The 21167-nt window shown below is 37.7% G+C and overlaps 2 protein-coding genes, 1 long non-coding RNA gene and 1 other non-coding gene across 4 annotated transcripts; all 4 read right to left on the reverse strand.

Annotated features, from left to right (window-relative positions):
- Positions 1-5528: 5528 nt before the first annotated feature.
- LOC114912595 (protein NODULATION SIGNALING PATHWAY 2-like) lies at positions 5529-8061 on the reverse strand. Its single transcript, XM_029266402.2, has one exon. It carries the CDS (start codon positions 7187-7189, stop codon positions 5702-5704), a length of 1488 nt encoding a protein of 495 aa, XP_029122235.2. The 5' UTR covers positions 7190-8061; the 3' UTR covers positions 5529-5701.
- A 2657-nt stretch (positions 8062-10718) lies between these two features.
- Positions 10719-16880, reverse strand: LOC140851650 (uncharacterized). The gene is made up of 2 exons (XR_012134371.1): positions 16420-16880; positions 10719-11146 (listed from the first exon to the last, which is right to left on the reverse strand). It is a non-coding gene; the product is annotated as an uncharacterized lncRNA (long non-coding RNA).
- Positions 14509-16300, reverse strand: LOC105052019 (pentatricopeptide repeat-containing protein At2g20540). Its single transcript, XM_010932702.4, has one exon. The coding sequence runs from the start codon at positions 16293-16295 to the stop codon at positions 14550-14552; it is 1746 nt and encodes a 581-aa protein (XP_010931004.2). The 5' UTR covers positions 16296-16300; the 3' UTR covers positions 14509-14549.
- A 3227-nt stretch (positions 16881-20107) lies between the features above and the next one.
- On the reverse strand, positions 20108-20214 carry LOC140851805 (small nucleolar RNA R71). The gene has a single exon (XR_012134563.1). It is a non-coding gene; the product is annotated as a small nucleolar RNA R71 (small nucleolar RNA).
- Between the last annotated feature and the right edge of the window lie 953 nt (positions 20215-21167).

Raw genomic sequence — 21167 nt, forward strand, 5'->3', positions numbered from 1 at the left:
TACAATTGTTTACATGATTGATGACAAAAGGGTTCAAAAAATTGATTGTCTTGCTTATCTCACCTGTGATTCAAGTTGAAGCGATGAGAATTTTGCTGTTGTATAAGAATAATAAAAACACGATGAAAGATAGTATTTTGTTGAGTTGATTTATGCCATCCAAGGTAACAAGATATTTGATGAAGTATAGATGCAATGAATGTCAAAGAACTTAAATTTGAAGTGGTATATATGAACAGAGAAATGATTTTGCAAAGCTACATAAACTTCAAAAAGGGGAAAAAATAGCTGAAGTTTGTGATAAATATGTGTTCAATGCACAATGAGGATGATTCAAATTTATAGCAGTGCACGAGATCAAGAAGGAAGATCCCTAAAGGGTAAACCTTTTGACATAAAAATTATGTTTATTGTCAACAAGAATAACTAAGCTGGTCAAAGGCAATACATAGACTAGGAATAGTAGTTGTTATGAGAGTTAAAAACGATGGTTTATTTTTTTTATAACAATTTATTTTAGAGTTTCTAGATGTGGTGATTTGTTCTCATGCATATTATCATGAAGAAAATTTTAGGCTACATACCATCTAGAAAACATAGGAGTAATTTTTTTTTGGTAAGAAAAACATAGGAGTAATTAACATATGTTTTTTTGCAAATAAAAAAATTTGTGGCATACATGACAACCACATCACCATGGATACTTCTCTAAACTTCACTGGTCTTATTATACCTTCATGATTCGCAGGCATATATTTTGATGGAGACATTCAATTATGACTTTGATCTGGGGGGCGAAGTGGGTGAAGAATAAACAAAAAAAGAAAGAGAAAAAGTAAGCGAAGAAGAGAAAGACAATTTTCAAGTGCAATAATTTGTATTAGTCATTTGTCTCCCATTAATTATTCGTTGCAATTAGACTAAATCTTATAGGTAACGTTAAGATAATCTTACAGATTATCATTTATATTAATTTATATACGAGACCAATTAATTCTCTCAGGTTTGATTGACTACTCTAATTAAGTTTTGTGGCAAATTATTCTTTTCAGGTTTGATTCACCTAAACTGATCCTAATATAAAAAAAAAAAAAAAAAAAAGGGAAAAGCGAAGGGGAGCACTTCATCTCTTCCTTCCACAAACCCATCACAGTTGCCTCACCAATAGAAGTCAAGCGCAATGTTTTCTCTTGCAAAGTTATTTTCTTTTGAATTAACCCATCATGGATTGTCTCCATGCCATGAAGCCATATGAGAAGAGAGGGTTTGGTGAGGAGGTTTCTAATTTTCAAATCCCATACGTGTATAAAATTCTTACCATGCTTTTACTCGTGCTGCGTCTAAAATAATGCATGAAGGTGCAATTAGGGCGGCGTGGCTTGCAGTAGGGTATCTATTTTATTCCCATACCCTTCTTTCTTAGTGTGATGGAGTTGCTTTTATTTTATTGCCACGCCTAAAATAATGAAAGTGCAGCCTCCAAATTTTGTATGGCCGAATGACGGCACCTTCCGCACCACAAATTTGGAAGTAGTTGTCAACTTGCAGTTTAAGCTTATGTTTTAGAGAAAAAAATTAAAAAAAAAAAAAAAAAAAAGCAATTTAAGCTCAACTTGCGAGGGTAAGCCCAGGGGTCCTCCTCTAATCAAAGTATAGGATGGGCCTAGGTTATCCCAGACGGAAGAATGATTGTTTTTCTTTTGCCACATGAACTATTGGATTATATTTTGTACAGTTTTCAAAGTATTTAATTTTTTTTAATTTTTTTTATATAAATTTTAAAATAATTATTATATGATCTAATGATCAACGTTGCGAAAGAAGATGAATCATTTTTTTTATCTGAAAGATAGGGCTCGAATTAGTTGTTTCCATGGAGGTTTGTTGGCCGGTATTTTTTTTGTTTTCTTCAGGTGAAATGACCAATAAGATCGTTGAGTGCAAGAAATCAGTCTCTTCCATGGCACAAAGTCTTGTGACAATTGCATGCCTCCTTCCCATTCCCATTGGCCATGCTTAACTTTCAGACAAGGGAAGCTCAACTATGCCCACTACTGATAGTGCCACGGAATCCTTGCGTGCATGCTGGCGTCACCCATTATTAACCCTTTGGATTCCAAAAATTTACTATTTAAGATGACTAAACAAACATGAGCACATCTTATTTTCTGATAACAGCATTTGCGGATCAATCTTTGTGCCTTAATAAATTAGTAGCAGCCATATGAAACCTCAATATATATCTCAAACCCAACTAAAATTCAGAATAAATCTTTTGGTTACATTTGGTTCATGCATAAAATAAGTAGGGGCCTTGAAATAAGTCTTATAATTATCCCTCAATATTTATGCCAATCAATTTACTTATCATAGATATATCTATGACCATCTGAAGAAAGAGTTGTGACAAGCTATCCCTTGGACCTACCTTTTATTTTATTTTATTTTTTTAATTACTGATCAATTTACTTATCATAGGTATAACTATTTTAAGGAAGAGTTATCATAAGTTGTTCCTACGTTTTACTTCTTCTTCTTTTCCATCGGTAAATATAAAATTTGAAATTTATCTCAAATAGATATTCTTTACCATTCCAAAATAGAAATAAACAAAAAAATGACATAACTTTTACTATTCTCATTTTTATTACTTTCCAATCAAATGCATCCTTAAAGTACTATTATTCATCCCTACTCACCAAAGTAAGTGACTAGCAATTGGGTTCATGCACGTCATTTCCAACATGCCATATCAGCTATTATCGTAGCTGCCACTTCAATAATAAAAGTTGAGTGGCAATATTTAGCATTTTTCAACCTTCTAATGCTTGTGATCTTAAGTAAAAAATGGATCGAAGATGATAAAAATATCAATTGGTGAAAATTGTACTTTTTTTATTTATAAATAATTCGTAGAATGAATGACCATAATTGATGATCTCTTAGATGATATGGATCCCAACGCAATTTCATTAAATTAACTCGACTCAAAGTAAGGCACAAAGTCTTATTACGGTATACTAAAAGGAAATGTATTGGAGAGAGTAACAATTCTGTAAATAAGAGACAACAATATGAACAAAGGTATAGACAACTATATTTGCTGAATACATCACAATAACAAAATTGTGTTAGAGAAAGTTTTTACAATGAGCAGAAATATTCTAGATTGTCCACGAGGACAAGGAGATTGTGAGAAAACATGATGTTGACCGCTTTCGTTGTGACTGTGAAATATACCCGTTGCTTCTCTCTTTTACTTTCTTTTCTTGCAAGCAAAAGATGTGGGACTATTGACCATGACCACTGTTTAGGATAACGTGGCGAGCTAGAGGCGACCTAAGCTGTTGAGGCCGTGGTTTCAGTTTAATTAGATCAGCCGATGCTTAGCCCATTTACTTTTAGCCCGAGCATAAGTTTTAATGTCACGAGCTAAGCCCAAGTTAGTGCAAGTAACATATTAATTAGCATGCCGTGCACCAGTTTAGCCCATGGCATCAAGCAAATATCAGCTGGACTGCTATACAAAATATATAGCTAAAAATATAGCAAGTTGGGGAAAACTATTAGCAGGATGATCATATGCAGCAACTTATCCAAACAAATGCATGCAAGTATTACGAGTCTGGCAAGATTTGACACTGCCCAATAAACTGGGCCTAAAAAGGCCCTTACGTTGGATTAGACGCAACTCCGTGCGTGTGCGTGCGTGCTTGCGATGTGCGTGAAAGGGAGAAAGGGACTGTTTAGATGTGAATGATTTCACATACGAAGGATAAATCTAACACCATATCCAGAAAAAGTTTGAACGGGATAGGATTTTCAATCCACTATGAAGGTTATAGTTGGTTTCTTGGATTCTATGTTCCTTTGGATTAGATTGTCATCCATCGTAAAAAAACAACTTGGATTCTCTGTGGTACACTATTTGTACCATAGAGTGATATGCAGCGCCTCCTATCAAGAGATGGGTGGCTATCAAATAAGAAGGTCTTATTTGTTCTATACACCATCCATCTCCTAATAGGAGCCATCAAGTGCTGTATAATACTAGCATTAATTCTTTGTCATTTTAGCTAATATTATCCGGAACGCTAGTAAGGATGTTTATACAAAAGTAAGGATGATGGGGTCCAGGATTCCGCAATTAGTTCCAACATCCACGAATATAGGGTGGATTTTAAACTAAATACAAGATACGGGATGTCACAATTAGTTCAAATGTTTAGTAAAGCAGGAAGAGCAGCCGAAGAGGGATTTCTCGCAATCATCTTATCTCTAATGTCTGAGATCATCTCCTACTTTGCAATTGGTGGTTGCTGGACCTACCATGGCTTGGCTTCGACAGTAAGGAGTTAGTATTTTATTTTATTTTATTTTTTTTGAATAGAAGAAAGGTGGAATTTCTTTGCAACCATACTCCCGGCAACCTGGGTAATGTTCTGAAAAATGACACCTTTTTTAATTTTCTACGTTGAATTTGAACACATTTTGGTCTTTGTATCTATTTAAAATTATGAACACTAGGTGAGGGAGAAACCAAAGTCCAAGTCTACAGAGGACTTGGATCATAATGCTAGAGCTAGATAGAGTCAGTCCATGGCAAAAGATCACCCTTTCAACACAAAACCATCCAAAGGTGGGCCAAATTCTTGTTGCATACTTTATGTAATAGAACTAGGCTGAATTCAAATGGACCATTTTGAATAAAAACAGCTGTAAGCTGCTGAGATCAGGCCCAAGCCTATTCAAATGGAACGCATATAATCTACAAGCTTCATCTGGGCTAAAAACTTGTTCTGAAGAACCAGTACAGGACACATTATATTGTTCTGGTTGACTTTTCCCGGGGCCTGGATGACTTGTTCCCCTAGGGGCTCATCTACATGACATTATATTCTGCACCGTGTGCACCAAATATACAGTGCCTCATTGGAGCTGACCGAGACAAGGTGCAAAGGACAGCAATCCAAGACCAATGCATGAGGGCCATAGAAATTGACATGTATGGTTGGTGTGATGCACTGCCACATAGTGCATGTCGTGTTGGATATAATATTTTCTTATCTAGGGAGAATTTACTAGATTTGGCGGGATTTGGCAAGATAAGCTATAGAGGGTGAAGATGGGAGAACACAATAGAGGAGGAGGCAGAGTAGGTAACCCCAACCTTTTGATCCTTATTCCCACTCCACCCCTTGAGTAGTGGTCTATCCAAGTGTATATTGCATACCAAGATGTATTAATTGGGCGGTGCAAGATCATTACAAAGGCATGAGTGTTGATTTGATCGCCATTTTGAGCATATCAATGTATAAAGCATGGCCAACTTTAGATAACAAATGGTCCAATGAGCATCCAGCATACTACCATCTTCTTAAAAAGATAGTGTGTGCTTCTTTCGAGCAATTAGCATTGGGGTGTAAAGAGAAGGACCTGGAGAGTAGTAAATAGACCAAGACCAAGCAGAACTTTGGTCCCTCCGTAGTCCAGGCCTTATAATTGTAGCCTGAGTTGGATTTGACTCATAAAACAAGAGCTTGAGCCCTGGCTGATCTCCATATTGATATCTAACCCCTTGAAGTGATCCTCAATTACACAACATCAACAAATTATAGGTACTGAGCAAAAATATTAGAAAATATATTACATATCCAAAGATGAACCTGGCTCACCCTAACAAACAGTCTAAATCCAGGGCCTAACACTTCCATGAAAATCCATGTCGAGGGTTAGAAACTGAGATATCCCTTGAACCACCAAAAATGCCTTCATGGACCCAGATGGACACTGTGGTTAGAGGCCTTGACTTCCAACACAGAGACAACCTACCCCTCTCATGCTGCACCCCATACCCTTTACTAAAGAGCCCCACCAAAAACTTGGCCTGAGAAACGTTACAAGAGCTCAGAGGAATGGCCCTGAAACCCTCCAACCCACGAAAACCACCTCCCCACCCCTTCATTTCTCTTAAAAAATGTCCCACAGACTCCATAATCCTAGGTCCCAGCATCTCCCTCTCAACCAGCCTCAGCCCCATCCTATAGCCACCAACAAAACTACCCTTTAATGAATCCAAGATAGCAGAGAAATGGTGCAAAGCCTCACAAAAGAACTCCACGAAGGACTTGAAAGGACTCTTACCAAAGCTAAAGAGCTCTTCCTCCACCAAAACCACCAGCTTTGGACTTAACTTCCTCACACCACCAAGCAAGGCGTTTAGTGATTGAAAGCTCCTGCTTGGCCTTTCTAGCTGATTGACCATGCAGTTTATTATGAGTGATCCTTCGCCGGCTTCGACCCGTTCCAAGTCCCCTTCGTTGTCCACATACAACCAATCAAACCTAAGAGGGAGCCCGATCGAGTCGGCAAACTCCACCAACCTCCGTCCAGTCCGGTGGACCACCTCCACATTGCCGGCCTCAACAAGTGCAGTGATCCAAAGTGACGTGCCGGCTCTGCTAGCAAAATCCACCATTAATGGTGGCCATTGTATCCCCTCCATCACGTCGAAATCCACGATGTGGACCTCCCGATCACCCTCCGTCGCCTCAAGGATGGCCTGGTTTGCCGTGAAGTGCCCGAACTTCACATATGGTGATAGTTCCTGCAGCATCTGGTATGCCGACATGCCATCGGACACCATGGAACGGACCGGAGAGACGCCGTTTGCACCGAGATCATTAGTCCTAGGCCGGAGCCCCTGCGCAAAGTAGCAGGCCAATTGACTAAGAGGATTAGTGTCAGTTTCTTGGGTAAGAAGCAGGTGATCGAGCCTGGCAAGTGCTATGGAGGCTACATGCCAGTTCTCAGTCTCAACAGCTTCGGCACCAGCCAGGAGTAGATCGGTCAAGCTGTTCTCCTCCATTAGTTCCCCTTGGATTGCTACCAAGTGTTGGGATGAGTACTCATGACACACTCCATCATGGCCTAAAGGACGGAACTTTTCCAGGTCCATGAAGCTGTCATGAACCAATGGCTCATTAACACAGCTCATCCCAGGAAAGCCAGTATTGAAGTTCTCCCCGTTGACGTAAACTGTGGCATCCATCTGAGCATTTTCAGGGAAAACATCACGCATGATCAAAGGGAAGATGATATCTTCATTGGCTTGTAGAGAACATTGCCCATAACTTGGTTCATACTCCATTGGTATTGAGAGGAGAGGGGGGTGGAGACTTGCCTCCATTAATGGTTTATTTGTGGAGCTATGAACGTACCTTTGAGATTATATACTCGTGTGGAATGAGAGAGAATGGTGAATCTTATTGGGTGGCAACTTAAGAAATGGACCCTAAAAGACGATGTTAGCTGAAGTGTCTGATGTAGAGCCTAATGAGAACAATGGAGGACCACATACTTTGTGTTTCTTGCAGGATCTGACCTAGATTATTACTTTGTTAGTAACCAAACACAACTCAGATGATGAGTGATTCATTCGTCAACACCTGTCAACAAAAAATTTTAAATAAATTATTCATTAGGGCCCTTTAAATTTTTTGGTTCTAGTGTGCTCACAATGATTGATGAGGGCACTTATGGTCATAGCTGACGTGTACCAAGGTAAGTGCAGCAGTTGGTAGTGGATTAGCTGCTCAATGGGGTACAGAATGGGGAAACCTTGCAGGTGTACATGTTTATGGTGCCGCAATTTAGAGCGAAATCACTCCATCAAGCCAAGTTGTAGGATGTGTTTTGATGATTTTGCTGTTCTGTACTTTGGGAAGAGCAGCTGATGTAGAACTGGTATATCCTCCTCATTTGTGTCATTGCTTACATTAGCCATCAGGTCATGTGAGGACAAAGCAAATACTATAATCTTCAAGTCAATTTTTATAACCTTAGTACAGGCCTAACGGGAGAATAATGAATGAGTTGGCAGTGTTAGTCACATAGAAACCACTAAAAAAATCTTCCTACCCAAAAAAAGAGAAACCCTTCACAAATCTGAATTATAAAATACACCCTTACACTGTGATATTAATATATAATAAAAGTGAACCTTAATATTGGAATATCAAAAATATTCAAATAGCAATCAAAATTTTCATTTGACTATTACCATATTGTGACGATAACTCTCTCCGGATATATATATATATATATATATATATATATATATATATATATATATATATATATATATATATATATATATATATATATATATATATTTTTTTTTTTTTTTTTTTTTTTTTTTTTTTTTTTTTTTGAAGTTAACATTGTGAAAGTAGCATGCAAAAATCAATCTATCTAGAAATACAATAAGAGTAATGTTATGTGCATCTGAATAATCACTACATTGCAATAGTTTCAAGATAAAGAATTTTGCATAGAAATAATAAATCCGCTCAACAACATAGATGAAAACATGTTCAAAGAGACATTCACTATAAATTATTTTACCATCAGATGAACAAGTCAGATTAAACACTTGCTGCAAGAGGCACGGATTATATAAATCTATCACCTATCTCTTTCCAGCTAATAAATTCCGCTTATATATATATATATATATATATATATATATATATATATATATATATATATATATATATATATATATATATATATATATATATATATGTATATGTATATGTATATATGTATATGTATATGTATATATGTATATGTATATGTATATGTATATATGTATATGTATATATATATATATATATATTTGAGGTTAACATTATGAAAGTAGCATGCAAATATCAATCTGTCTAGAAATACAATAAGAGTATTGTTACGTGCATTTGAGTAATAACTACACTGCAATAATTTTCAAGATAAAGAATTTTGTAATGAAATAATAGGTCCACTCAACAACATAGATGAAAATATGTCCAAGGAGACATTCACCATAAATTATTTTACCATCAGATGAACACGCCAGATTAGGCACTTGCTGCAAGAGGCACGGATTATATATATCTATCACCTATCTCTTTCCAACTAATGGATTCCGCTTTCATCTCTTTCTGATCTTGCAGTTAGCAAACTCAATCATCAAAAGATCCCAAAAGAGTAGCTATCATTATTTTTACTAGGATGGAAAAGAATAGAAGGACCTTATCAAGGATTAGTTGGGAGTTACATCAAAGTATTGCAAAGTACCTATTCATGAAGATAAAATTTGCTAGGGTGCTGTTAGTAGACAATTTTAATCTGCATGCAGTGAGAAGAATCGCCTAATTCTATGGACACAAGTAAGAGAAGAAGCAACTATTGAGCAGTTATGAATGATGCAATCGACTTGGGATGTGCACATTGAAGTGGACAATGTTTTCTGTCGCCTAAAATAAGGGTTGAGAAGAAAGCCCTAAAAACCTAATGCAGACAAAAGGGTTATTCTTCGTTTCCCAGTTCTTGTTGTTTTATTTTGAAACTTATTTGTTGGATTGTCCTTATAATAGTGCCATTGGACAACGTGGCTTGGTGGGTTGTTCGTCATAATAGAGATGGATCATCAGCAAGTAGTGGGCAATAACAATAATGACATTAACAATCTTCTCAAAAACAATGATAGCAACAAATATTTCTACTACTTCAAATGATAGCTAATGACAGTAACCATCTTCTTGAAAACAATGACAGTAACAAATACTAATGATGGTAACAACCTTCTCGAAAACAATGATGGTAACAATATTTCTATTCCTCCAAAGTATATTTTCTGGCATTTTTAGAATCTTATGTATGAGCATTTTACCTTTTTCATAGAGAAAATTACAGAAGATTCTTAATTTACCAGAAGTTGTTCAGGTTAGCTATTGATGTGACACTAGTACCACAGCCAAGTAGAAGAATCATGGTACCAAGGATAATTTCATGTAATAGCAGCCAAATGACAAAATAGAGGCCAAAATCACACTCTTCTGATTGTCCCCTTTGCAAAATCATTCATTTTCTCACATAGTGCGCTCCGCCGATGAATCTTAGTTGCGCAACATAGTAACCCTAGTGAATTGTACCACCACTAGAGACACCAAAGGAGCTGAAGCCGGCAAAAATAAACCTTTATAAGGCTCTGCAAAAATTTATCAGCACGGACAGAGGCATCGGTTGGTGGTTCTCACATTCGTTGTTTTAGTTTCCATTTACAGCAGGAGCTATATGAGGACAGATATAAGCTCTTTCTTCTCATTCCCCTAGATCAAATCCAAACACACCAACTCTCCCATTAAGGGACCAGATGAACCATCAAGAAGTGCTTTATTTCATTGAACCTAACCTAATTTGATTAACAAATGCAAATAAGATGGAATTATTTGGTGGCTGGGATACACTGTGCCCTCAAATTATTGCCATTCGATTGCTCTTAATGTAATATAAGGCAAGAAATGCAAATAGATCACAAGGTGGTTGTGGTTGGGAGAAAGCTATAGGCAGTGCCTCTAGTATCAGACCCCCCTCCCATAAGACAAGGTCTTTAGGCAGTTGGTCGCTCTCAGGGATGACCAGCTGTGGCATGTGGGAACCTCTCTCAGCAGCTGACCAAAGAAGGTTGCTTTCAGTGCCACACCATCAAACCAGTCCTGTCTCCTAATCTTTCAACTCCACCTACTCTCAAGAGAAGTGTGTTAGTATTTGATATTAAATTGACGGTTTCACAGATTTCTTCCATTGTAAGAGAAAAGCAGAAGACTTCAGACTAAGGATCTCCTAGAAAGAGAAGTACCAGAGTACAAGTAGAGAATAAGGTAAAGAATAGAAGGTTGAGACAACATTGCCAAAACTTTTACATAACCTGGCTTAACTGTACAAATTGCAAAATTCTATGGATAATTCTTGCCATTAGGCATTGTCATGATTAAATAACAGCATCTCCCCTTGGAACATCATCTATATTCTCCTTGTGGAGCTCGGAACATCATTATTACCTTGATCTAAAAGTTCTTTATTTTAGCAGTGATTCGTACTTCCACTCTAATCTAGATTCCTACTTGTTTAGCTATCCATTATTGAATGATCATGATGCTGATAAAGAATGGTAGATGGGGAAGAAATAATTTACCGCATACCTTCACCCGAGCACTGGACAACAGTAATGCAGTTCAGATCCTCAAGGAGTAGACCAGCTGATTTTAACTGCTGTTATTGCTGCCCCCTGCATGGTGTACAAAGTGCTTGCTTGCATAGCAACCTATGATGAAATAGATAAACACCATTAGAACATAATTAATAAATCATTTCTTTGACTCAAATCATTCAGTTCTTGCAATTAGATACTATAATAAGAGGCCAAAAATAAAGAAACCTGCATTCAGAACGTAACCTTTTTCTGCCAAATTATATTAAATACCGAGAGTGCAAGGGAGCAAAGAAGCGTTTGTAGTAACAGGTGTCTAACCTATCAGCAATGAATATCATAATACGTTTCAAGTGGTGATATAATGCAGATTCCTTGTGTGCAGACTGGGTCTGTCAACCAAATCACTGGATCAGCATCTTTCCATCCCATACAATCTGACAAGCCTGGCTGTCACTTATAATTGACCAGCTATCCAGTTTCAAAGAATCGTAAATGGCACGTAACGACATAAACAATCTGAGCTAGTCAAAATGCAGGTTGACAACGACATGGACGGCCTAATCATAAAATAACTTTAGTGCAATTTCAGGTTAACTTGCTACCATAGTCGAAATTCAGCATTCAAGAATCATCAACCAGGGAGAAAGATTCAGAAATGGAAACTACCGAAAGTTAAAATAATAATTCAGAAAACTGGGAAGTTGAAAAATTGAAATTATGAAATCATTGATACATCCGCACACTGCTTGATGAAAAAACTAATGTTAGATGAAATGATGATAAACAATAATGGTAACATACCCCATCAAATCTCTTTAGCTTGTAAGTTTTTTCTCGAACAAGTACAAACTTTTCTGGAATTTGTGAGTAACTGTGAGCAGGTGGATTGCGTATAGGTTAAAGAATCATTTTTCCGATGAAAATTCTGTAAACAATTCAAGACTCTCCCAAGATTTTTCCAATATTTCAAATAAAATTGTCAGTATGCTTGCTATCCCAAATGGTTTGATTAGGATGCTCAATCATTCCATATATAATGTTTCAGTGCAGAAAGTTACATAATTAACTAATAATATCAGATGCCGGCTAACATGCATGTCAGTATCCACTAAACAAGAAGCTCATGAGTTATTCATTGATAAATATATTTCAGTTGTTTTCATGATTTCAGCAGAGACAACAAAGAATCAGGACTAAAATGATCCAACTTTAACCAGGCTTTGACTGAATGAAATTTTAATCTCTTCTCTAATGGACATGTGAATCCCTTTTTTCTTACCCAATTAGAGGTAGTCTGATCTTGATTCTTTTGCAAAGCACTGTACATTCAATAATCTTTAAAACTAAGTGACATAATGCAGCTTTGATTGCAAAATGAAATAATGCAGCATCATGTAATCATTTCACAATGGTACTCAAACTAGGTCTGCTGGTGTTGCACTCCAGATATCAATGATAAGCCGCGAGCAGCTTATAAGAGCATCTTGAGGGTCTCATGTTGTCGCTATTGTTCCACCAGTGTGACAGTGATGGCATCGTATCCAATACTCTGAAAAAGAAATACTCCCAAAATTCCAATTATCTTGCAACAATTACACATTCTACGCAATTTTAATATGCACAAGAACTTCCTTATCTCCAGCCATGAGTCGTGGATATCTTAAGTAGTAACTAAAGGGATGTTAATGGGACAGGTTGGGCCTACGCCTGGTGTAAGCCTGGAAATCCAGGCCCAACACAGCCGAGCCTAGAGGCCAAAGCAAGAAACAAATAGGGTTATTTTTTTAGGCTGGGCCAGACCCCCATTCAATTTACATTGTAGCCTAAGCCCAGACCTTGCCCAACATTTCCAGATCCAGTCAGCCTATAGGGACTAAAATCCAAGACCGGGATTGGTTTTTTCAGTTTGGCTTCTTTCAGCCTCTTAAGCTGGCCCAGCTTATTGACAAACCAAAGTAATTACAGAGACAAACCTTACCTAACACATGTTCCTCTGTTTTATGAAGCTTGCTTCTCTATATATTGCTTCTTTAGTCACCCTTATACCATTTCCATCCAAGCATTTGCTGGTTTCTGTCTCTACTTCTGATTTCTTGAAATGAAATGCTGATCCCTTCTCACGAAGTCACAAACCATCCTTGAAATTCAATAATAACAAATCATCTGAAGCATTTTCTCGTGCCTTCTTAATTGCTGTTACCTGCAAGATCCTTCGGATCTATTCTTTTATTGCTCTAGATTTCGTGGATCTACCTCAAATTTCATACCTTCATTTAGCTCTCCTTATGTTCATGTACCCTTTTATTGCTTAAATGATCCATAAACAGTAGGAGATACTTTCTCTTTTAATATCAAGCATCGCTCATAGTTTCTCTTTTAATATCAAGCATCGCTCTCTTCCTATCTTTTTAGGGTCAACTTTATGTATTTGAGTTTGTTCATCAAAGTTTGAGAAGTTTAATAAACTCAACCTTTTACATAATTGGCACTACTATAAAATCTAGAGGAAAAACAGAAACAAAGGAAATTTTTAAACCACCAAATGCAAAGTTTAGGCTCATATATCGGAGAGCAACCCTCAAAAACTGCCCTGGTCTTTGAAAGAGTCTAAACAATGAGAGGGCTTCTTTCTCATCTGAAGGCTCAGAAAATGTGAAGATCACACAACATAACAAAATAATATCAGCATTTAGCAGAAGCAACTAAATTCTGTTTGGACTCATCCTAATCAGGAAACAATTCTTTAACATGACAATTAATTTGGATCATAAATCCTTCAATGACAAACTATATAGAGATGGATTCAAAATCTAATGCAGTGCATGTGCAAGGTCATCTTATAACAATACCACATTTAAAAATGAACACCACTTATTGTAGCTTACAACTAAGATTGAATTGAAATAAGATAAAAGTGATTCAGTAATTGGGAGGTATAAAAACAGATTTTTAAACTGGCCACATGAATCCTATGACACATCTTAGATCATTCCAACCGATAAACCATGTGAACTAAAACTCCCATTCCAATAACCAAGGGCATATAATATAGTCAACTTAATACCCCACCACCAAAAGAGAGGAAAACAATAATCAAATCTTGCAACAGAACCATCAAATCTTTAAAAAACATAAAATAAAGATATCATTGTATAATTAATGGGTATCTAGTCAGAAAAATGGTAAAAAGGGGAGGAATTGGCTTAGAATAAAGAGATGAGCTTCCAGTATGAGCAATGACCACAAGATAGACAGGTGCTGGTGGACTTGAAAAGACATAGGGTTTTTGGATAGATTACCTCTAGGGTGGGGGGTGGGGGGGAGGGCTGGGATCTATTTTAGCTGTAGGGTGGGGGAGGGGAGTGGAGGTGAGCTTCCAGTCTAATATATCATTTATTTCAATTTGTCACATCCAACAAGAAAAATGTGGGATCTATACTATTGTCAATCACAACATAATTTCCTCACCTCCATTTTACTGTAAATTTGAGATACCATTCTGCTATACCATTTTTCAAACTTCTTGTACACTTTTTGAAGCATTAGGATGGGACTGAAGACCTGAATTAAACTCATGAACCACACTATCCACCTCAATAGAGCTACAACCTCGGGTTTTCTCCACTCCATGATCTCTCATCATGACTCTCACCCTCTCAACATCCTCCCACCTACCAAGCTCGGCATACATGTTAGAGAGTAGCACATAGTTCCCACCATTCCTCGGGTCAAGCTCCACAAGCCTCTTGAGTGCTTGTTCTGCCAGTTCAAGATTTTTGTGAACCTTACAAGCTCCCAACAGTGCTCCCCAGACTATCTCGTTGGGCTCCATTGGCATCATGCAAATCAATTCATAAGCCTCATGCACAAGCCCTGCTCGCCCCAGTAAATCAACCATACATCCATAGTGATCCAAATTCAGCAAAATCCCATACTCCTTACTCAAGTACTCAAAATAGTACTGCCCCTTCTTGACGAGTCCTCCATGTCTACAAGCAGATAGAATGCAAGACAGAGTAACGGAATTGGGTTTGACTCCCATTCTCATCATCTCTTCAAAGACCAATAGGGCTTCCTCAACACATCCATTCGCAGAGAGTCCACCAATCAAAGCATTCCAAGAGGCCACACTCTTTTCAGTCATCAAGTGAAACATCCGACGAGCATTATCCAAGTCCCCACACTTGCCATACATGTCAACAAGCGCTGTGCCCACAAAGACGCTCATCTCGAGACCATGCCTAACCATAAGAGCATGCAGCCAGAGCCCCAAACTCCTCAACCCCAAGCTCGCACATGAAGAAATACCACTGACAATCGCAACTTCGCTCAGGGGAGCCCCAGACAACTGCATCTCCCGAAAGAGAAACAAAGCTTCTTCAGGGCAACCATTCTGAATGAACCCTGAAATAATAGCTCCCCATGACACAAAATCCCTCTCTGGCATTGCCTCAAACAGCAGCAACGCACGCTCCATGTCCTCAACCTTAGCATAGCCTGAGATCATCGAAGTATATGAAACCAAATCTCTCTCATCCATGTCATCAAACATCTTCTGAGCCAGCTTGATGGCAAAACATTTGCAGTAAAAAGCAATCAATGAATTTTGAACATGAAGATTGGTCTCAACACCAAGCTTTACGATCGAGCTATGGATCGAACATCCAATGGAAAGGACTTCACAGGCTTTGAGGACAAAGGGGAAGGTATAGAAGTCAGGGGTGACTCCACTTCGAAGCATTTGTTTGTAAAGAGAGAGGGCTTCAAAGAAGAGGCCATCGTGGGCATATGCCTTGAGGAGGGTATTCCACAGGAGGGCGTTGGGCCGGTCGGCGTGGTCAAGGAGGCGGCGGGCGTCGGCGAGGCAGCGGAAGCGGAGGAGGAGGGAGAGTAGCTTGGAGACGTAGAAGTTATTGCGGGCAGCGCCGGTCTTGACGAGGTGGGCGTGGATCTGGGGGAGGTGGGAGGGGTGGGTGGCCTTGGCGAGCAAAGAGATGGCGGGAGAGTTCGCGGGATTCGGCGGGAGGGATTTGAATTGGCGGGAAGGAACAGGAGAGAGTGGAAGAGAGCGATGAGGGAAGGGGTATTGTGCTCCGCTGTTCTCCATGGGCGGAGAATCAGACACGGCTAGCCGTAGGAGATCTTTTCTATTTTTAGTTTTCAATATCTCTTCTCCGCACCTATCTAAAGAAAGCCTTGGGCTCCAAAGTTCGACAAACAAAACTTCTAAAAAAATCAAGCATACTACCTCCTTTCCCATCAAAAAAAAAAAAAAAATTATCACACATAAAATTCCATTTCTAATGTAATACATTTGACACACATTAGAAATACCTCCTTGGTTAGATTTTGAAATATATAAAACCTTCCATCTCTTATCTTACCCTCGAACGGAATTAAAATGTTGATGGCATGATATTCTTGGAAGATTTTGGAGATAAACGGGCCTCTTGAGATAGAAAAGAAGAGAGGAGATAGATCAGAGGTAAAAATGAAGGGAAGAAGGCAGAGGCATTCCATGCTCCCCTTCTTTCCCTTTTTTTTTTTTTTTTTGTTTATTCCTTTTTTTTCTTCCGTGCTGTTTCTATCCAACTGTCTCACCTTTCTCTATTCTCATACCCAACAGAAAATACAACTATTTGAACCTCTTTATGTAATATAATATAGCCAAATTTTTGTCCATGCCGAGACTTTGTAGCCAAATGCAAGGTCACGATAAAGGTTTGAGAAAACGCTGCTTCAATCCGAGAGCGTGAGCATAAGGATGGGTGAAGGAAACATGGTTTTGTCGTCGAAGTCGAGCTTTGGTATCAATCGAAGAAGAAGAAATCTTGGCGAGCCTCTGTATGCCTGCTGCTTCAAGGAAATAAGAAGAAGGAGATGGAGCAAACGTAAAAATAAAGAGAGCAAGGCCTAGGCATTCTATGATCTCCTCCATTCTCTATTTCAAATTTTTATTTTGAACCTTTCTTTGTTCTAATACTCAACAGACAATACAATTATTTGTTTTCCTTTTTCTTAATATCTAATATGATTTACTCGAGTTTTATCCTACATTATTTTAGTTCCCTGTACAATGATATTTTTAAGCTTTTCATTAACTTTATTTGCTTCCATGAATGATGGATTACTTGTGGATAACTGTATTGATGTGAAGAACCAATCTTTGGACCATTAAGAAAACGGTTGCATGTTTTTGCAACGGGACACTACTTAAAAATATTAAATATAAGAAGTTGAAGTCCACGGGGGCTCATAATGTCTAACAAGTGATCACAGTCATGGAACGATGGGACTTTGCTTTGATATTTTTAATGAAATTAAAAATATTAAATATATGAAATCTAAGTCGATGTGGGCTTGACGTTAATTGATTTTTTATATGATTGATTGAGGTATTTTGCTGTTTGAAGTTAAATAGATCGAACACTCAATGCAATAACGGATATGCGCACAACATTATAAAGATTTCTGGCCCACTTGCTTATATCTGCAGAAAATAATGGAGGAAAAATAATATTTGATTTATGTCATAAATTGACATAAAAAATATCAATTAATATCTAAATTATTTAACTTTATTAAAAAATTGATATTTGTTATTATATTTTGCAGAAGAAGAGATCATCAATAGAAAGAACAAGGAAAGAGGATTCCAACGGCGCAAATTTTATGCAAAACGGAGTTAAATTGACCCAGGAATTGAAGAATGAAGAAAGAAGACTCAATTGGGTCAAACCCGAATCAAATCAGATCAAAATTGGTCAAAAATCAACTAATTTGGTGATCTGGTTAGCCGCCTGGTCCACAGCAATAGACGCATGGACCATGGACCCATCGGCGCACCATAAACCCCCCTAACAACCCTCTAAAACCTCTTAGTCTCACATCTAAAGTTTTGAAAACCTTATAACCCCCAAATTCCTATAAAAAACCCCCAAAGGCCCTTGTTTTATATATTCTTCCTTCCGATCAAGCTTGTAACCCTAGATAGTGGGGTTTTTAGCTCTCTTCTCAAGCCTCGAGCTTTGAGATTTTTTGTAATAAATTTTTTATATATATATAAAATCTTATTTTTATGCAATTTCATCTCTTTACATTATGCAATTTATTTTTCTTGCAATTAGGATAGTTTAATTTATGCAATTAGGTTAGTTTAAATTATGCAATTTAAATTTATGCAATTAGGATAGTTTAATTTATGAAATTAGGGTAGTTTATTTTTCTGCATTTAAATTTTGCAAGTAGATTTAGATCATGTCTAGCTAAGCATCCCTTCTAGGGTTTGCGATGAAGCTAGATCATGAGTAGGAATTTTACATAGGGTTCTTTCTTTTCCTTAGGATTTCTTTTTCTTCCTCTTTTGCCAAGAATTTTTGATGAACTACAGTTGGGTCAGAGTCCCTTCATAGTTCATGCTTGATTCAGTGCATAGGAGGAGAAAATCCTAAGGGATCCTAGTTACTACTCCCCTGTAAAGAATCTTGATGGGTTATCGTTGGGCCTTAGTCCCTTCATAATCTATGCTTGGGAAAGACAAGAGGAGTAGTCGTTAGGATCAATAAGAAAAATTCTAGGTAGAATTCCCTAATCTAGATCTAGTGGATTCAAAAACCCTAGATCCTTAGTCTTATTGTCTTTAGCAAACAACTTTCGACTTTCGATTTTTGTTAAAGCTCGCTTGAGCATAGATTTGAAAATCATTTTTAAATCAAGTCTCTGTGGGATCGACCCGTACTCACTGGTCGTGCTACTCTGCACACCGTGCGCTTGCGGTTTTATTTACAAATTTTAAGATTTGCACATCAAGTTTTTGGCGCCGTTGCCGGAGATTTGGCGTTTTAAATTGTTTTCAAATATTTGTTCTTCGTGCTTTATAACTCTCTTTCTTTTTCCTTTAGGTTTCTATATTTAGTTGGTGATTGCTGGAAAACTCAGGTACGCTTCTAATTTCTCTTTTATTATTTTTAGTTAATTACTTTTCCTTTAGACCTAAGCATTTGAATTTACTTAATCATAAAAAAAAATATATAATAAAATAAAACAAAACAAAAGACATTTCATAATCGTGAAGTAAAATATCAAAATTAAAAAAAAAATTTTAAATTAAAATCTTTTACATTCTTGGTCATCTTGTTTATTTGCATTTGCATTTTCATAATTAATCTAAGGGCATCAACCCATTAACAAGATAAGGTGGAGATTTCATTACCCTTCTTTAGCCCAAAAACCATCTCCATCATATTGCATTACCTAGACCTTTAATCTTAAAATCAATTAGACGTCAACCTTAAGGAATTCGAGCTCAATAGGACAAGAAACCTAAGAGTTCTACCAAGTTTGAGTTGTTTGATTAGTTGGTGTCTAGGCAAGTCCCTGAGGGTGGTTTGTTAAATTGGTTCAGTTGCTAGCCTGGCCAACTCATTTGGTGTCTAGAAAGGCAACGATGAGTGAACCTCCCACCTCTTATACTTACCTGGCTAACTAGTTGATCAATCTCCACTTGGAAGGTTTGAAGGGTCATCTTGGAACAAGTTAGGAGCTGTCTAGATTTAGGTTAACCCTAGGATAGATTGAGTTTAATTTATTGTTTCACTTGTTTGAAAAAAAAAAAATTGTATAAACATCGAGAACCGTACACCTCGTGTGTGGAGAAGAGTGTCGGGTCGTCTAGTTAGAATTGAGTCAATTCCTGTTGTTCCAATGGCTGAACCAATCCAACCCATGACCCTTAAGGATTTGTGTTATCCAGTTGGCTCCATCCAACCATCTTGTATCAGGTTGCCACAACCCACAGCTAACAATTTTGAAATCAAACCTCAAATCATAAATATGCTTCCAAAATTCACAGGATTAGAGGATGCTTATATATTTATTAGAGAATTTGAGGAGGTATGTGCAACCATGAAACTGCAATTAACAGAGGATGAGGTCAAACTTAGATTAATCAACTTTGCCCTTAAGGACAATGCTAAGAAGTGGCTTTATAGTCTGCCAAACTATTCTGTCACTACCTGGGAGGGCTTTGTGAGAACATTTTTAAAAAAGTATTTTCTCCATCATAAAACAGCTAGGATTAGGAATGAAATAAATTAATTTTACCAACTAGCTGGTGAATCATTTTGGAAGTACTTTGATCGTTTCAAGAATCTTTTGACCCAATGCCCACACCATGGAATAGAAACTTGAAGACTATGCCAGATCATCTATGAGGGGTTAGATTCAAACTCAAGAACCATGCTAGAGTCCATGTGCCAAGGCCAATTTATGGACAAAGAAACTACTAAAGCTTGGCAATTCTTAGAAGACCTAGCCGAGAAAAATTTACAGTGGGAAACAACTAGGGAACCTGATAAAGCTACACCTTCAAGAGGAGGAATGCATCAAATTCAACCAACCCTAGCATCAGAGGCCAAGATTGCAACCTTAACACGTAGATTGGAAGCCTTAGAATTACAGAGACCAGCCAATGTAAATCAAATATCTGCACCCATGTGTAAAGGGTGCAATGCACCAGACCATGTCTTAGAAGAATGTTCCTACTCGAATGAGTGTGCACAGGTGAATGCCACCTATCAAGGACCATTGAACAATCCTTATGCACCCACATATAACCCAGGTTGGAGGAATCACCCGAATTTCTCATGGTCCCAGAATCCTAATGTAGGCAATCCAAATTTCAATCAGCAAAATCTAAGGTCCAACCTAGTAATGAACAACCCGCCAGGCTTCCATGATAATGACAAAAAAATTACCTCTTTAGAGAAAAGCCTAGAAGCCATGATGAAAACACATACCAGCTTTATGCAAACCACGGGTCAACTCATAAATAATAACACCCAAGCTATAGCCCGTCTGGAAATGCAAGTAAGTCAGCTGGCTTCGACCATTAGTGAACGAGAACATGGTAGGTTACCTAGCCAACATGAGCCAAATCCTAGGAACCAAAATGGTCCATGACCCCAACAAGGAAACCAAGTTAATGGTGTAAATGCCATTCATACCTTAAGATCAGGAAAACAAATAGACAATAAGGTAGTTACACTTGATGATATAGATGACTCATCTGCCGAGTCACTTTCTAAAACTACTACCTTTCAACCTCAAGCACCAAAAACTGAAAATTCACCTA

This window comes from Elaeis guineensis, chromosome 9 (assembly GCF_000442705.2).
Source record: "Elaeis guineensis isolate ETL-2024a chromosome 9, EG11, whole genome shotgun sequence".
Lineage (NCBI taxonomy): Eukaryota > Viridiplantae > Streptophyta > Magnoliopsida > Arecales > Arecaceae > Elaeis > Elaeis guineensis.